The sequence below is a fragment of the Xenopus tropicalis genome, chromosome 8, assembly GCF_000004195.4.
Source record: "Xenopus tropicalis strain Nigerian chromosome 8, UCB_Xtro_10.0, whole genome shotgun sequence".
NCBI classification, from domain to species: Eukaryota; Metazoa; Chordata; class Amphibia; order Anura; family Pipidae; genus Xenopus; species Xenopus tropicalis.
In genome coordinates this window covers 8,543,267-8,567,031 of record NC_030684.2, presented here as the reverse complement: position 1 = coordinate 8,567,031, position 23,765 = coordinate 8,543,267, and the positions used below count along the sequence as shown (strand labels likewise).

The 23,765-nt window shown below is 45.3% G+C and overlaps 1 protein-coding gene across 2 annotated transcripts; it reads left to right on the top strand.

The window, feature by feature from the left end:
- The first annotated feature begins 574 nt into the window (after nt 1-574).
- On the top strand, nt 575-15,645 carry traf1 (TNF receptor associated factor 1). 2 transcript variants are annotated; one of them, XM_031891241.1, is made up of 10 exons: nt 575-1,365; nt 2,405-2,483; nt 3,636-3,734; nt 7,231-7,392; nt 7,806-7,877; nt 8,062-8,124; nt 8,340-8,759; nt 10,097-10,274; nt 11,272-11,420; nt 14,745-15,645. In XM_031891241.1, exons 1-10 carry the CDS (start codon nt 1,160-1,162, stop codon nt 14,961-14,963), a joined length of 1,647 nt encoding a protein of 548 aa, XP_031747101.1. In that variant the 5' UTR covers nt 575-1,159; the 3' UTR covers nt 14,964-15,645. The 2 variants fall into 2 exon arrangements, with proteins under 2 accessions (XP_031747101.1, XP_031747100.1); XM_031891240.1 differs by having other exon boundaries at nt 2,402-2,483.
- Nucleotides 15,646-23,765: the final 8,120 nt, after the last annotated feature.

The following is a 23,765-nucleotide window of genomic DNA, read 5'->3' as shown; positions in this document are numbered from 1 at the left end:
ACCATAACTGAGCTTCTAACTTGTCTTTTTGGTGGTATCTAACAGCATATACCCATTACCACCACATTTCACTCTAACTGACCTTCTAGCTGGGTTTCCATGTGTATCTAGGAGAGCAGATGACCTTCTACCACTCTAAGCCATGCCTGGAGGGGGCTCAGCTCTCAGTTTGGAAACCAATGGCATAGAGATTAAAGGTGCCCATACACCTTCAGATCCACTCGCTTGTCGATGTCACCAAGCGAGTGGTTCTTTCTTCCGATATCCCCCACCTACAGGTGGGCGATATCGGGAGAATCCAGGCTAATTCGATCGTTTGTCCCTGGGGCCAACGATCGAATTATAACAACTGGTATAGGCAAAGACGACTAACGACGGGCCTGCCTGCCCGACCGATATCTGGCCTGAAATTGACCAGATATCAATCGGGCAGGTTAAAAAATTTAGTCGGATCAATGAGCCAATGTGGTCCCCGATCCAACTAACTTTTTTAACCTGCCCGATCGATATCTGGTCGATTTCTGGACAGATATCGGTCGGGCAGGCCTGTCGTTAATGCCCATACACGGGCCAATAAGCTGCTCAATCGGTCTAAGGGACCAATATCGGCCCGTGTATGGGAACCTCTAGAGACATAACACTTTTGTTACTCCAATGCACCAAGCTAATGGAGACTGAAGAATAGCATTCCACGCAGTGAAGCTTCTGATTGGATAAGACTCCTGCATAATAAATAAAGCCCTAGCACTGAGCGCAGAACCCAGGCCTCTATTAAAGGGGAAATAAAGATGATTGTGCCAAAGTGCCAATACCTGTATAACTGGACGAGCCGCATTGGAACCTGCTGTTTTGTTCAGATTGAGAGCTGGGAAATTACACACTGCACTTCCTGTTTCACTACTCGCCACGGTACAAAGTAGCGTCGGTGCAGCTGAAATATGTGTAGTTGTGACATCAGCAGAAAGTACCCGTCTCCGAGGCCTGGCGCTACTCAGGGGAATTTCTCAGTATTTTCCTGCATGGCCCACTCACCCCACATCCTTGATATACTGAGATTAGTCAGTGGCTGCACTGTGGGTTCTCCCAGCGACAAGTATTAGCCCAGTCCTTTGCTTTCTGTTCATCAGAGCCGGTTGTCGCCCCGGTGTCGGAGGTCTGGATGCCACGGACCATGTTTAAACTGGAGGCGAATCTGAGCTCGGTTCCCGTCGAGAATGAGTTTGTGTTTGGCTACCCGACGACTATCTGCGACGTTGCACCCGGGGAGAAATATCTCTGCTGCAGCTGCAAGAATGTTCTAAAGAAAGCGCAACAAACACTGTGCGGCCACAGATACTGCACCCCCTGTCTGGTGTGGATAGTAAGGTCAGTAACTACTCTATCCCCCCATTGTAAGCAGCAGTCCTGCCCTGCTTTATGGCTGAGATTCTAGCTATCTGTATAACAGAGCATTCTGTCACAGTGGCACAGATCCTATCTGATCCCCATTGTAAGCAGCAGTCCTGCCCTGCTTTATGGCTGAGATTCTAGCTATCTGTATAACAGAGCATTCTGTCACAGTGGCACAGATCCTATCTGATCCCCCCCCATTGTAAGCAGCAGTCCTGCCCTGCTTTATGGCTGAGATTCTAGCTATCTGTATAACAGAGCATTCTGTCACAGTGGCACAGATCCTATCTGATCCCCCCATTGTAAGCAGCAGTCCTGCCCTGCTTTATGGCTGAGATTCTAGCTATCTGTATAACAGAGCATTCTGTCACAGTGGCACAGATCCTATCTGATCCCCCCCCCCATTGTAAGCAGCAGTCCTGTCCTGCTTTATGGCTGAGATTCTAGCTATCTGTATAACAGAGCATTCTGTCACAGTGGCACAGATCCTATCCCCCCATTGTAAGCAGCAGTCCTGCCCTGCTTTATGGCTGAGATTCTAGCTATCTGTATAACAGAGCATTCTGTCACAGTGGCACAGATCCTATCTGATCCCCCCATTGTAAGCAGCAGTCCTGCCCTGCTTTATGGCTGAGATTCTAGCTATCTGTATAACAGAGCATTCTGTCACAGTGGCACAGATCCTATCTGATCCCCCCATTGTAAGCAGCAGTCCTGCCCTGCTTTATGGCTGAGATTCTAGCTATCTGTATAACAGAGCATTCTGTCACAGTGGCACAGATCCTATCTGATCCCCCCCCATTGTAAGCAGCAGTCCTGCCCTGCTTTATGGCTGAGATTCTAGCTATCTGTATAACAGAGGATGAGCTCATATTTACCCTGAACTCAAAATATATATAAACAAGTAAGTTATTTAAATCTTTGGGTTGATTTGTCATTGTGGCAAAAGAAATTTGGGCTGGAATTCCCTTTTTTAAGTTCTGTTTCCTTAAAGTGTTTTGTTTTATTTTAGCAGAAATCATGACCTGTGCCCTAAATGTAAAGCAGAAGATCCTACAACTTTAAGTGACGACAGTCTGTTAAAGGAAGAGCGGGTAAAGAGATCTCTCTTTGCTTTTATTTTGCTTTTAATTACACAAATGCACAGCTTATTGTGTGCCCAGAACATTCCTTCTCTGTATATTTGTATTTATACATATGGGTAGGGGTTGCCATAGTGTTTCCCTTAGACAGTACAGTATGGGGGTACAGCTTATTGTGTGTCCAGAACATTCCTTCTCTGTATATTTGTATTTATACATATGGGAGGAGGTGCCATAGTGTTTCCCTTAGACAGTACAGTATGAGGGTACAGCTTATTGTGTGCCCAGAACATTCCTTCTCTGTATATTTGTATTAATACATATGGGTAGGAGGTGCCATAGTGTTTCCCTTAGACAGTACAGTATGGGGGTACAGCTTATTGTGTGCCCAGAACATTCCTTCTCTGTATATTTGTATTAATACATATGGGTAGGAGGTGCCATAGTGTTTCCCTTAGACAGTACAGTATGGGGGTACAGCTTATTGTGTGCCCAGAACATTCCTTCTCTGTATATTTGTATTTATACATATGGGTAGGAGGTGCCATAGTGTTTCCCTTAGACAGTACAGTATGGGGGTACAGCTTATTGTGTGCCCAGAACATTCCTTCTCTGTATATTTGTATTTATACATATCGGAGGGAGGTGCCATAGTGTTTCCCTTAGACAGTACAGTATGGGGGTACAGCTTATTGTGTGCCCAGAACATTCCTTCTCTGTATATTTGTATTTATACATATGGGTAGGAGGTGCCATAGTGTTTCCCTTAGACAGTACAGTATGGGGGTACAGCTTATTGTGTGCCCAGAACATTCCTTCTCTGTATATTTGTATTTATACATATCGGAGGGAGGTGCCATAGTGTTTCCCTTAGACAGTACAGTATGGGGGTACAGCTTATTGTGTGCCCAGAACATTCCTTCTCTGTATATTTGTATTTATACATATGGGAGGGAGGTGTCATAGTGTTTCCCTTAGACAGTACAGTATGGGGGTACAGCTTATTGTGTGCCCAGAACATTCCTTCTCTGTATATTTGTATTTATACATATGGGAGGGGGTGCCATAGTGTTTCCCTTAGACAGTACAGTATGGGGGTACAGCTTATTGTGTGCCCAGAACATTCCTTCTCTGTATATTTATATCTATTGTTTGTTCCTTCAGGCTTTTAGTGATGCAGCGATCAATAAGGAAATTTCGGAACTCAAAGTTCACTGTGTGATCCCAGGATGCACCTGGAGGGGGCTCATGAGAGACTACGAGGTAAGGTGAAGCCTAGTGTTGTTTATGGGGGGAGTAGAGAAGCCAAAATGGTGTCAAGGGAAGGGACTGGGGGATAGTGGGTTTAGTAACTGTGGGATGGTGCTTTTGCCCTTTATACTGTACTTTTCCCTACAAATCATTACTATTTGAGCCACAGAAACTGTTACCCTTATGGAAATGGATATAATGTTTTATTTTCTGCTCTTCGAGGTATTAGCAGTTTCTATGCAGCCGCATATTCAATTTGAAACAACAGCGCCACCTGCTGGGAATCTTCTAAAAACATAAACCACTGTAATACAAAGAATGGGAAACAACAGCGCCACCTTCTGTTTAGCCAGAGGAAAGTCGTGTGATGTCTCTCTGCTCAGAATACAAACTTGGTGAACGGAGAAGAGTTGCCTGACTTTCCTCCGGTCAATTCTAAGTAGTGATGAGCGAATCCGAAGAGACTGTGACTTTGTTGCTGCGACTGCAAATGTTTGTAGCGCTGAATTTTTGAGTCAGTTTCGGAAAAAATGACCACCAATGGCCAGGGTCGGACTGGGGGGTGAAGGGCCCGTCAGGGCAGGAGCGGTTGGGCAGGGGGAGCGCCACAAGGGTCGGGTCTGGGCCACCGGAGCCCACTAGAGCCGGGGGACACTGGGATTTTTCCCGGCGGCCCAGTCCGACCCTGCCAATGGCACATAGCAAATCCATACCTGCACTAGTTCCAAGCAGAGCAGCATCACAAGCATTTCCTCTGGGTAAACAGCAGGTGGCGCTGTTGTTTCAAAATCAATATACTGGTGTAAAAAACTGCTAATATCATGAAAACTAGGGGAAAAAATGATGTAAGCTGCAAAGTGCTCCCCTTATGACTAGGGTTGCCACCTCTGCCGACTTCCTTAGCCGGGCAGGGGGCGTGGGTTTTTCAAAATCAATATATTTGTGTAAAAAACTGCTAATATCTTGAAAACTAGGGGAAAAAAATGATGTAAGCTGCACAAGTGCTCCCTTTATGACTAGGGTTGCCACCTCTGCTGGCTTCCTTAGCAAGGCAGGGGGCGTGGGTGTTTCAAAATCAATATATTGGTGTAAAAAACTGCTAATATCTTGAAAACTAGGGGAAAAAAATGATGTAAGCTGTAAAAGTGCTCCCTTTATGACTAGGGTTGCCACCTCTGCCGGCTTCCTTAGCCGGGCAGGGGGCGTGGGTGTTTCAAAATCATTATATTGGTGTAAAAAACTGCTAATATCTTGAAAACTAGAAAAAAAATGACGTAAGCTGCAAAAGTTTATATTTCCTTTATGACTAGGGATGCCACCCCTGCCGGCTTCCCTAGCCGGGCAGGGGGCGTGGGTGACATCACGGTGGGCGGGGCCATGACACAGCAAGGTGGGGAGTAGGCGGGGCTGTGAAATTAACCCTATTTAGGACTGTAAAAGTGCTCCCTTTATGACTAGGGTTGCCACCTCTGCCAGCTTCCTTAGCCGGGCAGGGGGCGTGGGTGTTTCAAAATCAATATATTGGTGTAAAAAACTGCTAATATCTTGAAAACTAGGGAAAAAAATTATGTAAGCTGTAAAAGTGCTCCCTTTATGACTAGGGTTGCCACCTCTGCCGGCTTCCTTAGCCGGGCAGGGGGCGTGGGTGTTTCAAAATCAATATATTGGTGTAAAAAACTGCTAATATCTTGAAAACTAGGGGAAAAAATGATGTAAGCTGCAAAAGTGCTCCCTTTATGACTAGGGTTGCCACCTCTGCCGGCTTCCTTAGCAAGGCAGGGGGCGTGGGTGTTTCAAAATCAATATATTGGTGTAAAAAACTGCTAATATCTTGAAAACTAGGGGAAAAAAATGATGTAAGCTGTAAAAGTGCTCCCTTTATGACTAGGGTTGCCACCTCTGCCGGCTTCCTTAGCCGGGCAGGGGGCGTGGGTGTTTCAAAATCATTATATTGGTGTAAAAAACTGCTAATATCTTGAAAACTAGAAAAAAAATGACGTAAGCTGCAAAAGTTTATATTTCCTTTATGACTAGGGATGCCACCCCTGCCGGCTTCCCTAGCCGGGCAGGGGGCGTGGGTGACATCACGGTGGGCGGGCCATGACACAGCAAGGTGGGGAGTAGGCGGGGCTGTGAAATTAACCCTATTTAGGACTGTAAAAGTGCTCCCTTTATGACTAGGGTTGCCACCTCTGCCAGCTTCCTTAGCCGGGCAGGGGGCGTGGGTGTTTCAAAATCAATATATTGGTGTAAAAAACTGCTAATATCTTGAAAACTAGGGAAAAAAATTATGTAAGCTGTAAAAGTGCTCCCTTTATGACTAGGGTTGCCACCTCTGCCGGCTTCCTTAGCTGGGCAGGGGGCGTGGGTGTTTCAAAATCAATATATTGGTGTAAAAAACTGCTAATATCTTGAAAACTAGGGGAAAAAATGATGTAAGCTGCAAAAGTGCTCCCTTTATGACTAGGGTTGCCACCTCTGCCGGCTTCCTTAGCAAGGCAGGGGGCGTGGGTGTTTCAAAATCAATATATTGGTGTAAAAAACTGCTAATATCTTGAAAACTAGGGGAAAAAAATGATGTAAGCTGTAAAAGTGCTCCCTTTATGACTAGGGTTGCCACCTCTGCCGGCTTCCTTAGCCGGGCAGGGGGCGTGGGTGTTTCAAAATCATTATATTGGTGTAAAAAACTGCTAATATCTTGAAAACTAGAAAAAAAATGACGTAAGCTGCAAAAGTTTATATTTCCTTTATGACTAGGGATGCCACCCCTGCCGGCTTCCCTAGCCGGGCAGGGGGCGTGGGTGACATCACGGTGGGCGGGGCCATGACACAGCAAGGTGGGGAGTAGGCGGGGCTGTGAAATTAACCCTATTTAGGACTGTAAAAGTGCTCCCTTTATGACTAGGGTTGCCACCTCTGCCAGCTTCCTTAGCCGGGCAGGGGGCGTGGGTGTTTCAAAATCAATATATTGGTGTAAAAAACTGCTAATATCTTGAAAACTAGGGAAAAAAATTATGTAAGCTGTAAAAGTGCTCCCTTTATGACTAGGGTTGCCACCTCTGCCGGCTTCCTTAGCCGGGCAGGGGGCGTGGGTGTTTCAAAATCAATATATTGGTGTAAAAAACTGCTAATATCTTGAAAACTAGGGGAAAAAATGATGTAAGCTGCAAAAGTGCTCCCTTTATGACTAGGGTTGCCACCTCTGCCGGCTTCCTTAGCCGGGCAGGGGGCGTGGGTGTTTCAAAATCAATATATTGGTGTAAAAAACTGCTAATATCTTGAAAACTAGGGGAAAAAAATTATGTAAGCTGCAAAAGTGCTCCCTTTCTGACTAGGGTTGCCACCTCTGCCGACTTCCTTAGCCGGGCAGGGGGCGTGGGTGACATCACCGTGGGCGGGGCCATGACACAGCAAGGTGGGGAGTAGGCGGGGCTGTGACATTAACCCTATTTAGGACCCATGTCAAAGGGCTTAGCCAGTACATTAAGGCCACTCTGTTCTATTCCAGGAGCATGAGAGCTTGTGCAACTACGCCTTGATACCCTGCCACACCGGCTGCGGGCACCGGGTCATGAGGAAGCAGCTGGCCGACCACTTGGAAAGCGAATGCCCCAATAACACTATTAAGTGCCCCAAATGCACCCAGCACTTTTCCAGTAACGAGTTTCCAGTAAGAACGTAAATATGCTTAGTTTGCCTTTATCCCTATAGTAGAGACTGCTGGGGGCAGATCAATAGGTGGGGAAAAACCATTGGAAACTGGGGGGGGAATAATTCATCATTACAAATGGGTTTTAGTCTCAAACTGATGATTTATTTCCTGTTCTCTTTGTCTATTTATAGAGGAAATACCTTTTTAAAGGGGAAGTTGAATTTATAAAAAAAAATGTAGAAAAAAAAATAGAACAACTGGACTTTTTTTTAATTCTTTCTGGGGGTTTTCCACTATTTATCTCATTTTACAGATCTGTTGTGGTTTGTTGGGGTTGGTACAGGGGACCCCCCCCCCCCCCCCCAGAACTGAATCTGGTTAATTGTAGATTCGATGTTGATTTTAACCACTTTGTCCCCTTTTTTATACAGAAACACAGATGTGAGAAGGGCCCGACGGATGACCAAAGCCACCGAAAAACTGACCAATCGGCGAAAGGAAAGGTAATCAATATCAATATCAATCCAAAAATCTGCCCCAAAAATAAACACCAGCAAGTTCCCCTTTAAACAGAGGATTGGATGCTATTCCATATCATTAAACATGATATAATAAATGTTGAATCAAAGGCTTACTTGCCCTTTAATGGCCGATCCATATGATGACACTGTTGCTGCTCTGTTTCAGAATGGGAATTCTCATTCCAAAAAGGAAAAATGCCACTTTACGCCACTTGGCTGCACTTATGTGGTGAGTAACCATGATTTTAAAGGGGAAGTTAACTTTTAATATGTTGTTGTTATTGATATTTATTTGAAAATGACCTTCATTGTCTACTTTTAATTCTGTTTTGCTTCTCTTTTGCACCCTAAACTGCCATTGTCTAAGCCCTTGCTTAGCTCCTCCCACATTGGAGGGCGTGGTTTGATAATGCAGAAGGTAAACCTCCATCCTTTGTGTTGTAGGGGAGCAGAGAAAAAATCAAGGAGCACTATAGGACCTCCGCCGCAGCCCATCTCTCTCTGGTGTGCCCGCTCATATTGAGAATAAAGGATAACTTAACCAACACTGAAGGGAAGAAAAATGGATTTTATGTGCCGCTTGCAGACTCTACAGATGGTCCTGGTCAGAAGAACCCATTTAGCCTTCAGGCTGAGGACTTTAAAGCAGGAAATGGAGATCTTGAGTTGGACTGTGGGCATGCTGTGGGTCAGCCAAGTGATGAGGTGGCAAACCGGCTCTCACTCCTGGAAACTCGACTGCAGGTATTTGAGAATATCATATCTGTGCTCAGCAAGGAGATTGACAGCTCTCAGTCCCAGTTGGCTGCCATTAAGGAGCAGAAGGCAGAAGAAGAGAGAAAGGTCAAAGCCTTGGAACACAAGGTATGCTCCAGTACCACTGCCCAGAACATTCCTTAGTTGCCATAGTGTTTCCCTTAGCCAGTACAGTATGAGCATACAGCTTATTGTGTGCCCAGAACATTCCTTCTCTGTATATTTGTATTTATACATATGGGAGGGAGGTGCCATAGTGTTTCCCTTAGACAGTACAGTATGGGGGTACAGCTTATTGTGTGCCCAGAACATTCCTTCTCTGTATATTTGTATTTATACATATGGGAGGGAGGTGCCATAGTGTTTCCCTTAGACAGTACAGTATGGGGGTACAGCTTATTGTGTGCCCAGAACATTCCTTCTCTGTATATTTGTGTTTATACATATGGGAGGGAGGTGCCATAGTGTTTTCCTTAGACAGTACAGTATGGGGGTACAGCTAATTGTGTGCCCAGAACATTCCTTCTCTGTATATTTGTATTTATACATATGGGAGGGAGGTGCCATAGTGTTTCCCTTAGACAGTACAGTATGGGGGTACAGCATATTGTGTGCCCAGAACATTCCTTCTCTGTATATTCGTGTTTATACATATGGGAGGGAGGTGCCATAGTGTTTCCCTTAGACAGTACAGTATGGGGGTACAGCTAATTGTGTGCCCAGAACATTCCTTCTCTGTATATTTGTATTTATACATATGGGTAGGGGGTGCCATAGTGTTTCCCTTAGACAGTACAGTATGGGGGTACAGCTTATTGTGTGCCCAGAACATTCCTTCCCTGTATATTTGTATTTATACATATGTGTAGGGGGTGCCATAGTGTTTCCCTTAGACAGTACAGTATGGGGGTACAGCTTATTGTGTGCCCAGAACATTCCTTCCCTGTATATTTGTATTTATACATATGGGAGGGAGGTGCCATAGTGTTTCCCTTAGACAGTACAGTATGGGGGTACAGCTTATTGTGTGCCCAGAACATTCCTTCTCTGTATATTTGTATTTATACATATGGGTAGGGGGTGCCATAGTGTTTCCCTTAGACAGTACAGTATGGGGGTACAGCTTATTGTGTGCCCAGAACATTCCTTCCCTGTATATTTGTATTTATACATATGGGAGGGAGGTGCCATAGTGTTTCCCTTAGACAGTACAGTATGGGGGTACAGCTTATTGTGTGCCCAGAACATTCCTTCTCTGTATATTTGTATTTATACATATGGGAGGGAGGTGCCATAGTGTTTCCCTTAGACAGTACAGTATGGGGGTACAGCTTATTGTGTGCCCAGAACATTCCTTCTCTGTACATGTAAAATGGAGGAAGCAGACCCCAGGACTTGTTATGCCGCTGATAAAAACCCCGCCTTTATTCCCTCCTTCTCCTCAGGTTGAAAACTTACGCTGCACTTTGGCCATGAAGGACATTGTGCTGAATGAACTGGAGATGCGCTCCGCCTGTTTGGAGCAAACCTCGTACGACGGAGTCTTTCTATGGAAAATCTCAGACCTGACCAATAAAAGTCACGACGCGGTCACGGGAAGAGCCATCAGTCTGTATTCCCCAGGTACAATTTGAAATTGTTTTATGTTTCACCCAGTTTCAAGGGGAAGTCAATCCCATCATTGTTTCCTGTTTCACCCAGTTTCAAGGGGAAGTCAATCCCCTCATTGTTTCCTGTTTCACTCAGTTTCAAGGGGAAGTCAACCCCTCATTGTTTCCTGTTTCACCCAGTTTCAAGGAGAAGTCAATCCCCCTCATTGTTTCCTGTTTCACTCAGTTTCAAGGGGAAGTCAACCCCTCATTGTTTTCTGTTTCACCCAGTTTCAAGGGGAAGTTAATCCCCACATTGTGTTCTGTTTCACTCAGTTTCAAGGGAAAGTCAACCCCCTCATTGTTTTCTGTTTCACCCAGTTTCAAGGGGAAGTTAATTCCCTCATTGTTTTCTGTTTCACTCAGCTTCAAGGGGAAGTCAATCCCCTCATTGGTTTCTTTTTCACCCAGTTTCAAGGGGAAGTCAATCCCCTCATTGTTTCCTGTTTCACCCAGTTTCAAGGGGAAGTCAATCCCCTCATTGTTTCCTGTTTCACCCAGTTTCACCCAGCTTCAAGGAGAAGTCAATCCCCTCATTGATTTCTGTTTCACCCAGTTTCAAGGGGAAGTCAATCCCCTCATTGTTTCCTGTTTCACCCAGTTTCACCCAGCTTCAAGGAGAAGTCAATCCCCTCATTGATTTCTGTTTCACCCAGTTTCAAGGGGAAGTCAATCCCCTCATTGTTTTCTTTTTCACCCAGTTTCAAGGGGAAGTCAACCCCCTCATTGTTTCCTGTTTCACCCAGTTTCAAGGGGAAGTCAATCCCCTCATTGTTTCCTGTTTCACCCAGCTTCAAGGGGAAGTCAATCCCCTCATTGTTTTCTGTTTCACCCAGCTTCAAGGGGAAGTTAATCCTATATTATTTTCTGTTTCACCCAGCATCAAGGGGAAGTTAATCCCCTAAAACTCGAAATAATTTGGGATGATTTTTGAATGTAAACGATTCTTGTCATTTCTCTGTGACTTCCAGCTTTCTACACGGCCAAATATGGCTACAAAGTGTGCCTACGGATTTATCTGAATGGAGACGGAGCAGGGAAGGGGACTCATGTCTCTCTGTTTTTTACTGTCATGAAAGGGGAATATGATGCCCTTCTACCCTGGCCATTCAAACATAAGGTAAGTGATGCCCCTTAGCCATGTCTATGTCACCTACCCAAACACTGACTCTAAACATGGCTCCACCGAGTGAGTGTAGCCAACATTTTTGTTGATCGGCCTACAACCCTGTCCAATGAGGGCATCAGAGTAAACATGGCTAGACCAACCTGTCCACAGGTCTACATCAACCAGCACAGTATTAAGGGGGCAATGCACTATTCAATAGTCTTGGTATCTGACCGATTATTCCATGGACCAAATCGTCCACCAAGAATGGTCATTTTGGTGAGGTGGAGTATAATGACATTTAGGGAGGCTTAGCCCACCTTCCATAAGTATAAAGTTATCTGCTCCCCAAAAGAGAGCCTTTTATCATATAGTTACATAGTTACATAGGGTTGAAAAAAGACCATTGTCCATCAAGTTCAACCCATCCAAGTAAACCCAGCACACCTAACCCACACCTACCAATCTATACACTCACATACATAAACTATAAATACAACCACTAGTACTAACTGTAGATATTAGTATCACAATAGCCTTGGATATTCTGATTGTTCAAGAACTTATCCAGGCCCCTCTTATAGGCATTAACAGAATCTGCCATTACCCCATCACTAGGAAGGGCATTCCCCAACCCCCTCACTGCCCTCACCATGAGGAACCACCTACCCAACATCCCCCGGCAGGGCATTCCCCAACCTCACTGCCCTCCCCGTGAGGAACCCCCTACCCAACATCCCCCGGCAGGGCATTCCCCAACCTCACTGCCCTCACCGTGAGGAACCCCCTACCCAACATCCCCTGGCAGGGCATTCCCCAACCCCCTCACTGCCCTCACCATGAGGAACCCCCTACCCAACATCCCCTGGCAGGGCATTCCCCAACCTCACTGCCCTCACTGTGAGGAACCACCTACGCTGCTTCAAATGGAAGCTCCGTTCCTCTAATCTAAAGGGGGGGCCTCTGGTGCGTTGATTGTTTTTATGGGAAAAAAGAACATCCCCCAACTGCCTGTAATCCCCTCTAATGTACTTGTACAGAGTAATCATGTCCCCTCGCAAGCGCCTCTTTTCCAGAGAAAACAACCCCAACCTCGACAGTCTCACCTCATAGTTTAACCCTTCCATCCCCTTTACCAGTTTAGTTGCAGTCTCTGCACTCTCTCCAGCTCATTAATATCCTTCTTAAGGACTGGAGCCCAAAACTGCCCCCCATACTCACGGTGAGGCCTTACCAGGGACCTATAAAGGGGCAAAATGATGTTCTCATCCCTTGAGTCAATGCCCTTTTTTATACAAGACAGCACTTTATTTGCTTTAGTAGCCACAGAATGACACTGCCTGGAATTAGACAACTTGTTATCAACAAAAACCCCCAGATCCTTCTCCATTAAGGAAACCCCCAACACACTCCCATTCAGTAGATAGTTTGCGTTTATATTATTTCTACCAAAGTGCATAACTTTGCACTTATCAACATTGAACCTCATTTCCCAGTTTGCTGCCCAGTTTTCCAATTTTGTCAAATCTCTCTGCAAAGCGGCACATCCTGCATGGAACTTATAGTTTTGCACAATTTTGTGTCATCAGCAAAAATAGAAACAGTAAACTCCTCCCACCATTTGTTCAGGTTGACAGCCCCAGCAGGAAGTGAAAAAGAACCATCACTTCCTTCTCTTTTCACTTCCTTCTCTACTGATGCACCATACACTGGCCAACTTGGTCCTTTTTATTGATGGGCCTACAACCATGTCCAATGAGGACATCAGAATAAACAAGGCTAGGCCAACCTGTCCTGGGGTCTACATCAACCATCAGAGTATTAAGGTGGCAATGCACTATTCAGTACTCTTGGTATCTGACCAATCATTCCATGGACCAAATGGACAGATACCAGAGGTGGAGGATAATGACATTTAGGGAGGCTTAGCACACCTTTCTTGTATAAGTATAATGTTATCTGCTCCCCAAAAGAGAGCCTTTTATCAGTAAACTCCTCCCACCCTTCTGGTGTTCCATTTGTTCAGGTTGACAGCCCCAGCAGGAAGTGAAGAGGAACCATGACTTATCTTCACTTCCTTCTCAACTGATGCACCATACACTGGCCAACCTGGTGCTTTTTATTGATGGGCCTACAACCATGTCCAATGAGGGCATCAGAGTAAACAAGGCTAGGCCAACCTGTCCACAGGTCTACATCAACCATCAGAGTATTAAGGGGGCAATTCACTATCCAGTAGTCCTGGTATCTGGCCAATCATTCCATGGACCAAACTTTCCACAAAGAATGGTCATTTTGGGGAGCAGATAACTTTATACTTATACAAGAAAGGTGGGCTAAGCCTCCCTAAATGTCATTATCCTCCACCTCTGGTATCTACCATAGGTATAAGTATAATGTTATCTGCTCCCAAAAAGAGAGCCTTATATCAGTAAACACCTCCCACCATTTGTTCAGGTTGACAGCCTCAGCAGGAAGTGAAGAGGAACCATGACTTCCTTCTCTCTTCACTTCCTTCTCTACTGATGCACCATACACTGGCCAACCTGGTGCTTTATATTGATGGGCCTTCAACCATGTCCAATGAGGTCATCAGAATAAACAAGGCTAGGCCAACCTGTCCACAGGTCTACATCAGCCATCAGAGTATTAACGGGGAATGCACTATTCAGTACTCTTGGTATCTGACCAATCATTCCATGTACCAAATGGACAGATACCAGAGGTGGAGGATAATGACATTTAGGGAGGCTTAGCCCACCTTTCTTGTATAAGTATAATGTTATCTGCTCCCCAAAAGAGAGCCTTTTATTAGTAAGCTCCTCCCACCATTTGTTCAGGTTGACAGCCCCAGCAGGAAGTGAAGAGGAACCATGACTTTTCTTCACTTCCTTCTCTATTGATGCACCATACTCTGTACAACCTGGTGCTTCAGGACATCAGAATATTCATGGAGCTAGTCCAATCTGTAGCCAATAAGAGCACTAGAAAGTTCCCAAAGACAGACCACCCAACAGATATATCCATGAAGAGCCAGGAGGGACCTTTCAGGGTGTATCTGGACCCTTTCCTGCTGTATATAATATGACTTATGTGCTTAATGTGTTCCTCATGACTTATCTTCACTTCCTTCTCTACTGATGCTCCAACCTGGTGCTTCAGGACATCAGATATCAGATATTCATGGAGCTAGACCAATCTGTAGCCAATAAGAGCATTAGAACAGATATATCCATGAAGAGTCAGGACCTTTGAGAGTGTATCCGGACACTTTCCTGCTGTATGTAATATGACGTATGCACTTAATGTGTTCTTCAAATCTTCTGCACCTTCTAGGTCACCTTTGTGCTTGTGGACCACAACAACCGAGACAGCGTGTTTGACGCCTTCCGCCCAGACGTCACATCCGCCTCATTCCAGCGCCCAATCAACGACATGAACGTGGCCAGCGGCTGCCCCTTATTTTGCCCCATTGCCAAACTGAACTCCCCCAAACACGCCTACATCAGAGAGAACACCCTGTACATTCGATGTATCATCGACACCAATTCCTAGAGGGGCCACCTCTCGTTTACACTAATGGAACAAAATGAGCAGCTCTGCTACTGACCTCTGGATAGTCTAGAACCCTGGCACAACGAGTCAAGAACCAATTTGTAGGGTGGTCTGCTCTACCAAAGACATTAGTATATCCCTGCATTCAACTATTTGGGTGGGAGATAGTCTTCACCCATCAGCCATTGCTCTCCAATCCAAAGTGATATCCTACCTGGGAAACTTTAAAAAGGGGCAGGGCTAGCAGATAGGGCCACTAATGGCTCCTGAAGAACGTAATGTTATGGAATGGAATGCTGACCTACCTATAGATACTCAAATAGCTAATAAGGCCTATATTATATGTATTTATTTACCTTTACTGATGAAATTATTCCTTCTGTACCCGGGGTGTCTCTGGTGGGCCCATGGGGGGCGGGGTCATTGAAGCTCCACCCCCTCCCACCAGTAGTTCCCCTTGTTTCAGTTAATATAATATAATGTTTCAGTTATATAATCTGAATGTTTCGGTATTTGTACCCATCTATTGCACAGTGCGGCCAACTAGGTCTGCCCTCTGTAAATAATGGTGTATTAACCCATTGTGAGCACTTTTTATTTTTACATGTATGTTTTTGTATGTGCTGCTCTGTGTTCTGAGGTATATTTATATTTCACATTAAAATAACAATGACACATTGAACCCCATGGTTCAGACTTTACTATCTAATTACCTGTGCCATCGTGTTAACAATACAGGTATGGGATCTGTTATCCAGAATACTCGGGACCTGGGGTTTTCCGGATAAGGGGTCTTTCCATAATTTGGATCTCCATAACTTACGTCTGCTAAAAATCATTTAAATATTGAATAAACCCAATGGGGCTGTTCTGCCCCCAATAAGGGGTAATTATATCTTAGTTGGGATCAAGTACAGGTACTGTTTTATTATTACAGAGAAAAGGGAATCATTTAACCATTAAATAAACCCAATAGGGCTGTTCTGCCCCCAATAAGGGGTAATTATATCTTAGTTCGGATCAAGTACAGGTACTGTTTTATTATTACAGAGAAAAGGGAATCATTTAACCATTAAATAAACCCAATAGGGCTGTTCTGCCCCCAATAAGGGGTAATTATATCTTAGTTGGGATCAAGTACAGGTACTGTTTTATTATTACAGAGAAAAGGGAATCATTTTAAAAAAATTAGAATTATTTGCTTATAATGGAGTCTATGGGACACAGCCTTTTTTTAATTCGGAACTTTTTGGATAACGGGTTTCCGGATCCCATACCTGTACCTATTATTATCATTATGCAATGCAACTGCACTTTATGGAGAATATAAATCAGCCCCTGCCCCAGTGAGGTTACAATCTAAGGTCCCTATCACATTCCCATCAGTCCCTGCCCCAGTGAGCTTACAATCTAAGGTCCCTATCACATTCCCATCAGCCCCTGCCCCAGTGAGCTTACAATCTAAGGTCCCTATCACATTCCCATCAGTCCCTGCCCCAGTGAGCTTACAGTCTAAGGTCCCTATCACATTCCCATCAGTCCCTGCCCCAGTGAGCTTACAATCTAAGGTCCCTATCACATTCCCATCAGTCCCTGCCCCAGTGAGCTTACAATCTAAGGTCCCTATCCCATTCCCATCAGTCCCTGTGCCAATGGAGCTTACAATCTATGGTCCCTATCTACATTCACACACACTATTGTAAGGTTTATCAGGAGCAAATTAAACTGCCTGTATGTATTTAGAGTGTGGGAAGAGCCAGAGTACCAGGAGCAGATCCCACCTATATGTATACACAGTAAAAAGAAAATAAACTATTGATCAGAGTGCTCTTCTGAGCCATTTGCAATTATTTAAAAATTGCTAATATAAGGTATCATATACAACAGCGCCACCTGCTGATACTTGCTGACAATTAGATATGCCAAGAAAAAAAACAACTTGTGAGGTTGTTTTGCTTTGAATTGACCAGAAAAACATCAGATGACTCTTCTCTGCTCACTGACTTCATTTTCAACTGAGCTGTTGTTTCAAATTCTTTAAATCACTTTATTAGCATAAAAATTTTTAATTTCTGGAACAAATGAATTAATGTAAACTGCAAAAGGGCTCAAAAGATATTCAATTGTTTCAAGGGTTTACACTTTATATTCCCATATGTATAAATACAAATATACAGAGATGGAATGTTCTGGGCACACAATAAGCTGTACCCCCATACTGTACTGTCTAAGGGAAACACTATGGCACCCCCTACCCATATGTATAAATACAAATATACAGAGAAGGAATGTTCTGGGCACACAATAAGCTGTACCCCCATACTGTACTGTCTAAGGGAAACAATATGGCACCTCCTACCCATATGTATAAATACAAATATACAGAGAAGGAATGTTCTGGGCACACAATAAGCTGTACCCCCATACTGTACTGTCTAAGGGAAACACTATGGCACCTCCCTCCCTTATGTATAAATACAAATATACAGAGAAGGAATGTTCTGGGCACACAATAAGCTGTACCCCCATACTGTACTGTCTAAGGGAAACACTATGGCACCCCCTACCCATATGTATAAATACAAATATACAGAGAAGGAATGTTCTGGGCACACAATAAGCTGTACCCCCATACTGTACTGTCTAAGGGAAACACTATGGCACCTCCCTCCCATATGTATAAATACAAATATACAGAGAAGGCATGTTCTGGGCACACAATAAGCTTAGGGCAACTTAATGTTTTTTGTAACAATCAGCGTTTGGAATAAGGAATAAAATCAGACTGCAAGTGGATCATTTTATATTTTGGGTAAGTACAAGCTGTTGCACATTGTGAATCCCACTTTATCCGCGCCTGCCTATTGTATTACATAGAAATAAGGAAATGATGAACCCATTAAACTGATCAGTGCCTCGTTGGATTCCAAGAAAACGACTCAATACAATGAAACAGAATGAAGTAGCTGTTGGCTCCCTTACACGGAGGGGATTAGCGGGGGCCATGGAACCGGTGGGATTTATGGCAGAAAAGATCAGAGGGCCCCCGGCACTGTGTAAATACTATGTATGTAACACCATCCCCTGTATCTTTATACTGTGCAGAGACAGTAGGGCTTTTATAGGGGGGGACATTGGTCCTAGCGCTACGGGCAGAATGAAAATAAAGAATGAAAAATATGGCAGCTTGTGTCTATTTTATGCCCCACCCCTATTATGTTTTGGGGTTCTGTACCAGCCAATAGTAATGTAATAGTAATCTGCAACCCTAAAAATGCCCTTGGTCAGGGTTGGACTGGGCCACCGGGAAAATACCCGGCCTTGGTGGGCCCCAGCGGCCCAGACCCGACCCTATTGCCGCTTCATCTGGCCTCCAATGTCCTCCCCTGACGCGTTTCACATACACATGTTCAGGGGAGGACGATGGACAGGGGCCCGTGCGGGGGGTTAGGGGTGCGCGGTGGAGGGGGACCTGCCCGAAGGAGGCACCTCGGGGGGTGTGGGGCCCCTGGGGCGACAGCCATGGTGGGCCCTGCACCCCCCAGTCCGACCCTGCCCTGGGTTGCTCTCAGTTACTGAGTTAGGGACTCACAATATTCAGTATTTATAATATAAATGTCAGGATACAAGGCTAATATGTAATTTGTTCACATGGCAGCTCAGAAATCACTGCAGTCTGCATCAGAATGTAATAATTAGCCCTGTAGCATCAGCTTCTATGACAGATTTGGCGCGTGCGGCAATTTTTTTTGACCATGCCCACTTTTGTGGCCACGCCCCAATTACCATGCCCCATTTTGAAAAAAAAAAATGCTCCTTTTATATAGTTGAAATGGCGGGATCAGACGCAAATGTGCTATACCCTCATACTGTACTATCTAAGGAGAACAATATAGCAACTCCTACATATAAATACAAATATAGAGAGAAGGCAGTCAGTTATAAGTGAGTTATAACTATGTACCAGTTTTGCCCCCCATACAGAGTGCCCCCAAATGCCCAATAGACAGTACCCCCCATAGAAAGTGCCCCCATAGACAGTACCCACCCATAGAAAGTGCCCCCAATTGCCCCCACATACAGTGCCCCCATAGAAAGTACCCCCCATACACAATGCCCCATAGAAAGTGCCCCCAATTGCACCCATAGACGGTACCCCCCATAGACAGTGCCCCCAAATTGCCCCATAGACAGTTCCCCCCATACACAGTGCCCGCATCGAAAGTAACCCCCATACACATGAGTTTTTGAACAAGCAGAATATCCAGGGCTATTGTGATACTAATATCTACAGTTAGTATTACTGGTTGTATTTATAGTTTATGTATGTGAGTGTATAGATTGGTTAGTATAGGTGTGTGGGTGCTGGGTTTACTCGGATGGGTTGAACTTGATGGACAATGGTCTTTTTTCAACCCTATGTAACTATGTAACTATGTAACTATGTAACAATGCCCCCAATAGAAAGTGTCCCCAATTGCACCCATAGACAGTACCCCGCATACACATTGCCCCCCATACACATTGCCCCACATAGACAGTACCCCCCATAGACAGTACCCCCCATAGACAGTGCCCCCATAGACAGTACCCCCCATAGACAGTACCCCCTATAGACAGTGCCGCCAATTGGCCACATAGACAGTTCCCCCATAGAAAGTTACCCCCCATACACAATGCCCCCAATAGAAAGTGTCCCCAATTGCACCCATAGACAGTACCCCCCCATACACAGTGCCCCCCCATAGACAGTACCCCCCATACACAGTACCCCCAATACACAGTACCCCCATACACAGTTCCCCCCATACACAGTACCCCCGATAGATGCTGCTGCTTCTTCTTCAGCAGCTCCTCTCCTTATGCAGCTCCTTATACGGCGGTGCCAGGGCCTTTTATAGGGTTGCGCCCCTGGGTACGTGTGACGTCAATACATATGGGCGCAACCATATAAAAGGGCCTGGCACCGCCAAACAAGGAGCCGCATAAGGAGAGGAGCTGCTGAAGAAGAAGGACGCTCGGCTCCAGCCAGCGCATCCTGCTGTCAGGGATAGTTCCATGAATGTCCCGCATTTCCGTAATCTATTACGGAAATGCGGGACATTCATAGAACTATGCGGGACAGTGGGATGCGCTATTAAAACCGGGACTGTCCAGCGGAAAGCAGGACAGTTGGGGGGGGGGTATGAGATGGGGAGCTGCTTGGGGCAACATTGACGACCTGGATCATTACTGTTTGCCCAGGAGCAGTAACCCTTAGCAACCAATCAGCAAGCAGAATGTTCGGGTCACCTGTTTAAAAGCAAACGTTGTATTGGTCGCTATGGGTTACTGTTTCTGGGAAAACTTAGTGCCTTTACTTACATATGGGGGTAACTGCTGGCTGTGGGGAGCAGCTCTATGGCATAATATTTAAGATGGAATTAAGATAACAGTGTTTCTAATCAGCCGACCTGTAAAGGGGAATTAATAGACTGTATCTGTACATAAGGAATTTTAGGTAAATATTTCAGCTTGAAAAAAGCAATAAGGTTTGGGCAGAGAAGCCGTATTGCAGCAGGATAGGCAGGATGGTATTCCCCCCCCCCCCCGCCCCATGGGGGATCAGCAAGGGGGCTGCTCTCAGCATGAATTTGGGACGTGGGGGAAATTTGGTAAGTTTCCGACTGACAAGAACATATTTAAATCCTATGAAGGGAATTTTTGGCTGTGATCCATTAAGTGGGGGGCCCTGCCGGGCTCAGCAAAGGCACGAACAACCTATGTACATAGTCCCGATATTTATGTACTTAGTCTCTATATTTCTGTACATATCCCTATATTTATGTACCTAGTCCCGATATTTATGTACCTAGTCCAGATATTTATGTACATAAATATAGGGACTATGTACATAAATATCTGGACTAGGCACATAAATATTGGGACTAGGTACATAAATATAGGGACTATGTACATAAATATAGGGACTAGGTACATAAATATCTGGACTAGGTACATAAATATAGGGACTAGGTACATAAATATAGGGACTAGGTACATAAATATCTGGACTAGGTACATAAATATAGGGACTAGGTACATAAATATAGGGACTAGGTACATAAATATCTGGACTAGGTACATAAATATAGGGACTAGGTACATAAATATTGGGACTAGGTACATAAATATAGGGACTAGGTACATAAATATTGGGACTAGGTACATAAATATAGGGAGTAGGTACATAAATATAGGGACTAGGTACAGAAATATAGGGACTAGGTACATAAATATAGGGACTAGGTACATAAATATTGGGACTAGGTACATAAATATAGGGACTAGGTACATAAATATAGGGACTAGGTACAGAAATATAGGGACTAGGTACAGAAATATAGGGACTAGGTACATAAATATTGGGACTAGGTACATAAATATAGGGACTAGGTACATAAATATTGGGACTAGGTACATAAATATAGGGACTAGGTACATAAATATTGGGACTAGGTACATAAATATAGGGACTAGGTACATAAATATAGGGACTAGGTACATAAATATAGGGACTAGGTACATAAATATAGGGACTAGGTACATAAATATAGGGACATATTCCCATTATTTATGTACCTAGCGCCTATATTTCTGTACATAGTCCCTATATCTATGTACCAAGTCCCTGGGGAAAAACGATCGAATTAGAATGGCGGGTACAGGCGCCCGTCGGTTTGGGGACTGAATCAATGAGCCAATGCAGCCTCCCATCTGAAGAAGAATCAAACCTGCCCGATCGAGATCTGCCCGATTTCGGGCCAGATATCGATTGGGCAGGTCCGTCATAGTGCCCATACACGGGCAGATAAGCTGTTGAATCGGTCTAAGGGACCAATAGGGTGAAGACACACAGAGCTACTTGTAGCAGCTACTTGTCACGGCTACTAAAATAGACACTGCTGCTCATTTACTGCTTATTGTCTCTACATGTGTTTATGTGCATATAGTCTATGGCAAGGTGTTTCCTGGTATTTAGTAGCCGTGAAAAAGTAGCTGCTACTAGTAGCTCTGTGTGTCTTTCCCCTTAAGGAACTGATTTTCAAACCACTCAGCTCGGTACAAACTGATCCCCTGAGCAGCAAAGGCCACGGAAATATTCCTAATATAAAACGAAAGCCCATTTATCATCCCACCCCGAGCTGCATGGAAAGAATGACGCCACGTGTGTGTTGGAAGGTGGTCACATGTGCAACAGAGACCCCCGGAATAAATCCCAGCTGGAACGAGAGAATGAAAACACTCAGGACGTAGACTGGCCCCCCATTGGCCCCCAGGAATCAGCTTTAACCTATCGCTCGCCCCTCCGGCAACGTGATTCATTCAGTAAGGATTCCGTTGCGCAACTGACAGGGATTTAATTCCCCGCCCAGTCTGGAATTAATCACCCGAAACCGAAATTAAAGGGGAAATATCCACCCTGCTTATACCCTTTGCCCCCCTCCGTGACAGGCCAAAGCTGTAAAGCCTAGCTTCTTCAGCTGATATGGACTACAACTCCCATAATCCCCTCTAAAGAGCGCTTCATTGTTAAGAATGAGTTAATGGGGATTTTGGGTCTGTGGGAAAACACAGATTATAAATAGAAATTATATTCGGTGCATGTTAATGCCCAGGGAAAAGCCTGACCTTGAATTTGCTTTGGAAACTGCAAAGTTTATTGTGGCAGCCGGACAAGGTGCCCAGTGGGTGCCAATGAGTGCCAGTGAGTGCCAGTGGGTGTCAGTGGGTGCCAGTGGGTGCCAGTGAGTGCCAGTGAGTGCCAGTGGGTGCCAGTGAGTGCCAGTGAGTACTAGTGGGTGCCCAGTGAGTGCCAGTGGGTGCCAGTGAGTGTCAGTGGGTGCCAGTGAGTGCCCAGTGAGTGCCAGTGGGTGTCAGTGGGTGTCAGTGGGTGCCAGTGAGTGCCAGTGGGTGCCAGTGAGTGCCAGTGAGTGCCAGTGGGTGCCAGTGAGTACTAGTGGGTGCCCAGTGAGTGCCAGTGGGTGCCAGTGGGTGCCAGTGAGTGCCCAGTGAGTGCCAGTGGGTGTCAGTGGGTGCCAGTGGGTGCCCAGTGAGTGCCAGTGGGTGCCCAGTGAGTGCCAGTGGGTGTCAGTGGGTGCATGTGAGTGCCAGTGGGTGCCAGTGAGTGCCAGTGAGTGCCAGTGGGTGCCAGTGAGTACCAGTGGGTGCCCAGTGAGTGCCAGTGGGTGTCAGTGGGTGCCCACTGAGTGCCAGTGGGTGCCAGTGAGTACCAGTGGGTGCCCAGTGAGTTCCAGTGGGTGCCAGTGAGTTCCAGTGGGTGCCAGTGAGTACCAGTGGGTGCACAGTGAGTGCCAGTGGGTGTCAGTGGGTGCCCACTGAGTGCCAGTGGGTGCCAGTGAGTACCAGTGGGTGCCCAGTGAGTGCCAGTGGGTGCCAGTGAGTACCAGTGGGTGCCAGTGAGTACCAGTGGGTGCCCAGTGAGTACCAGTGGGTGCCCAGTGAGTGCCAGTGGGTGCCAGTGGGTGCTTACCTGCAACCCTCTTACTCATGCTCCTTTCCAGCTGCTTGTTGCTAGGGTAAATCAGACCCAACCAACCAGATAGCTGCTGATATTCCAATCTTGAATGCTGCTGAGCAAACTTCTATAATTCATGACCCCAATATTTAAAAAAGACCAACTGCAAATCATTTCAGAATATTCCTGTCTGTTTCATACTAAAAGTTTATCTAAAGGGGAACTACCCCTTTAAATAAGGAAAGCACAGAGCACGTTTTTGTAATACATTCCCTGTCAGAAAT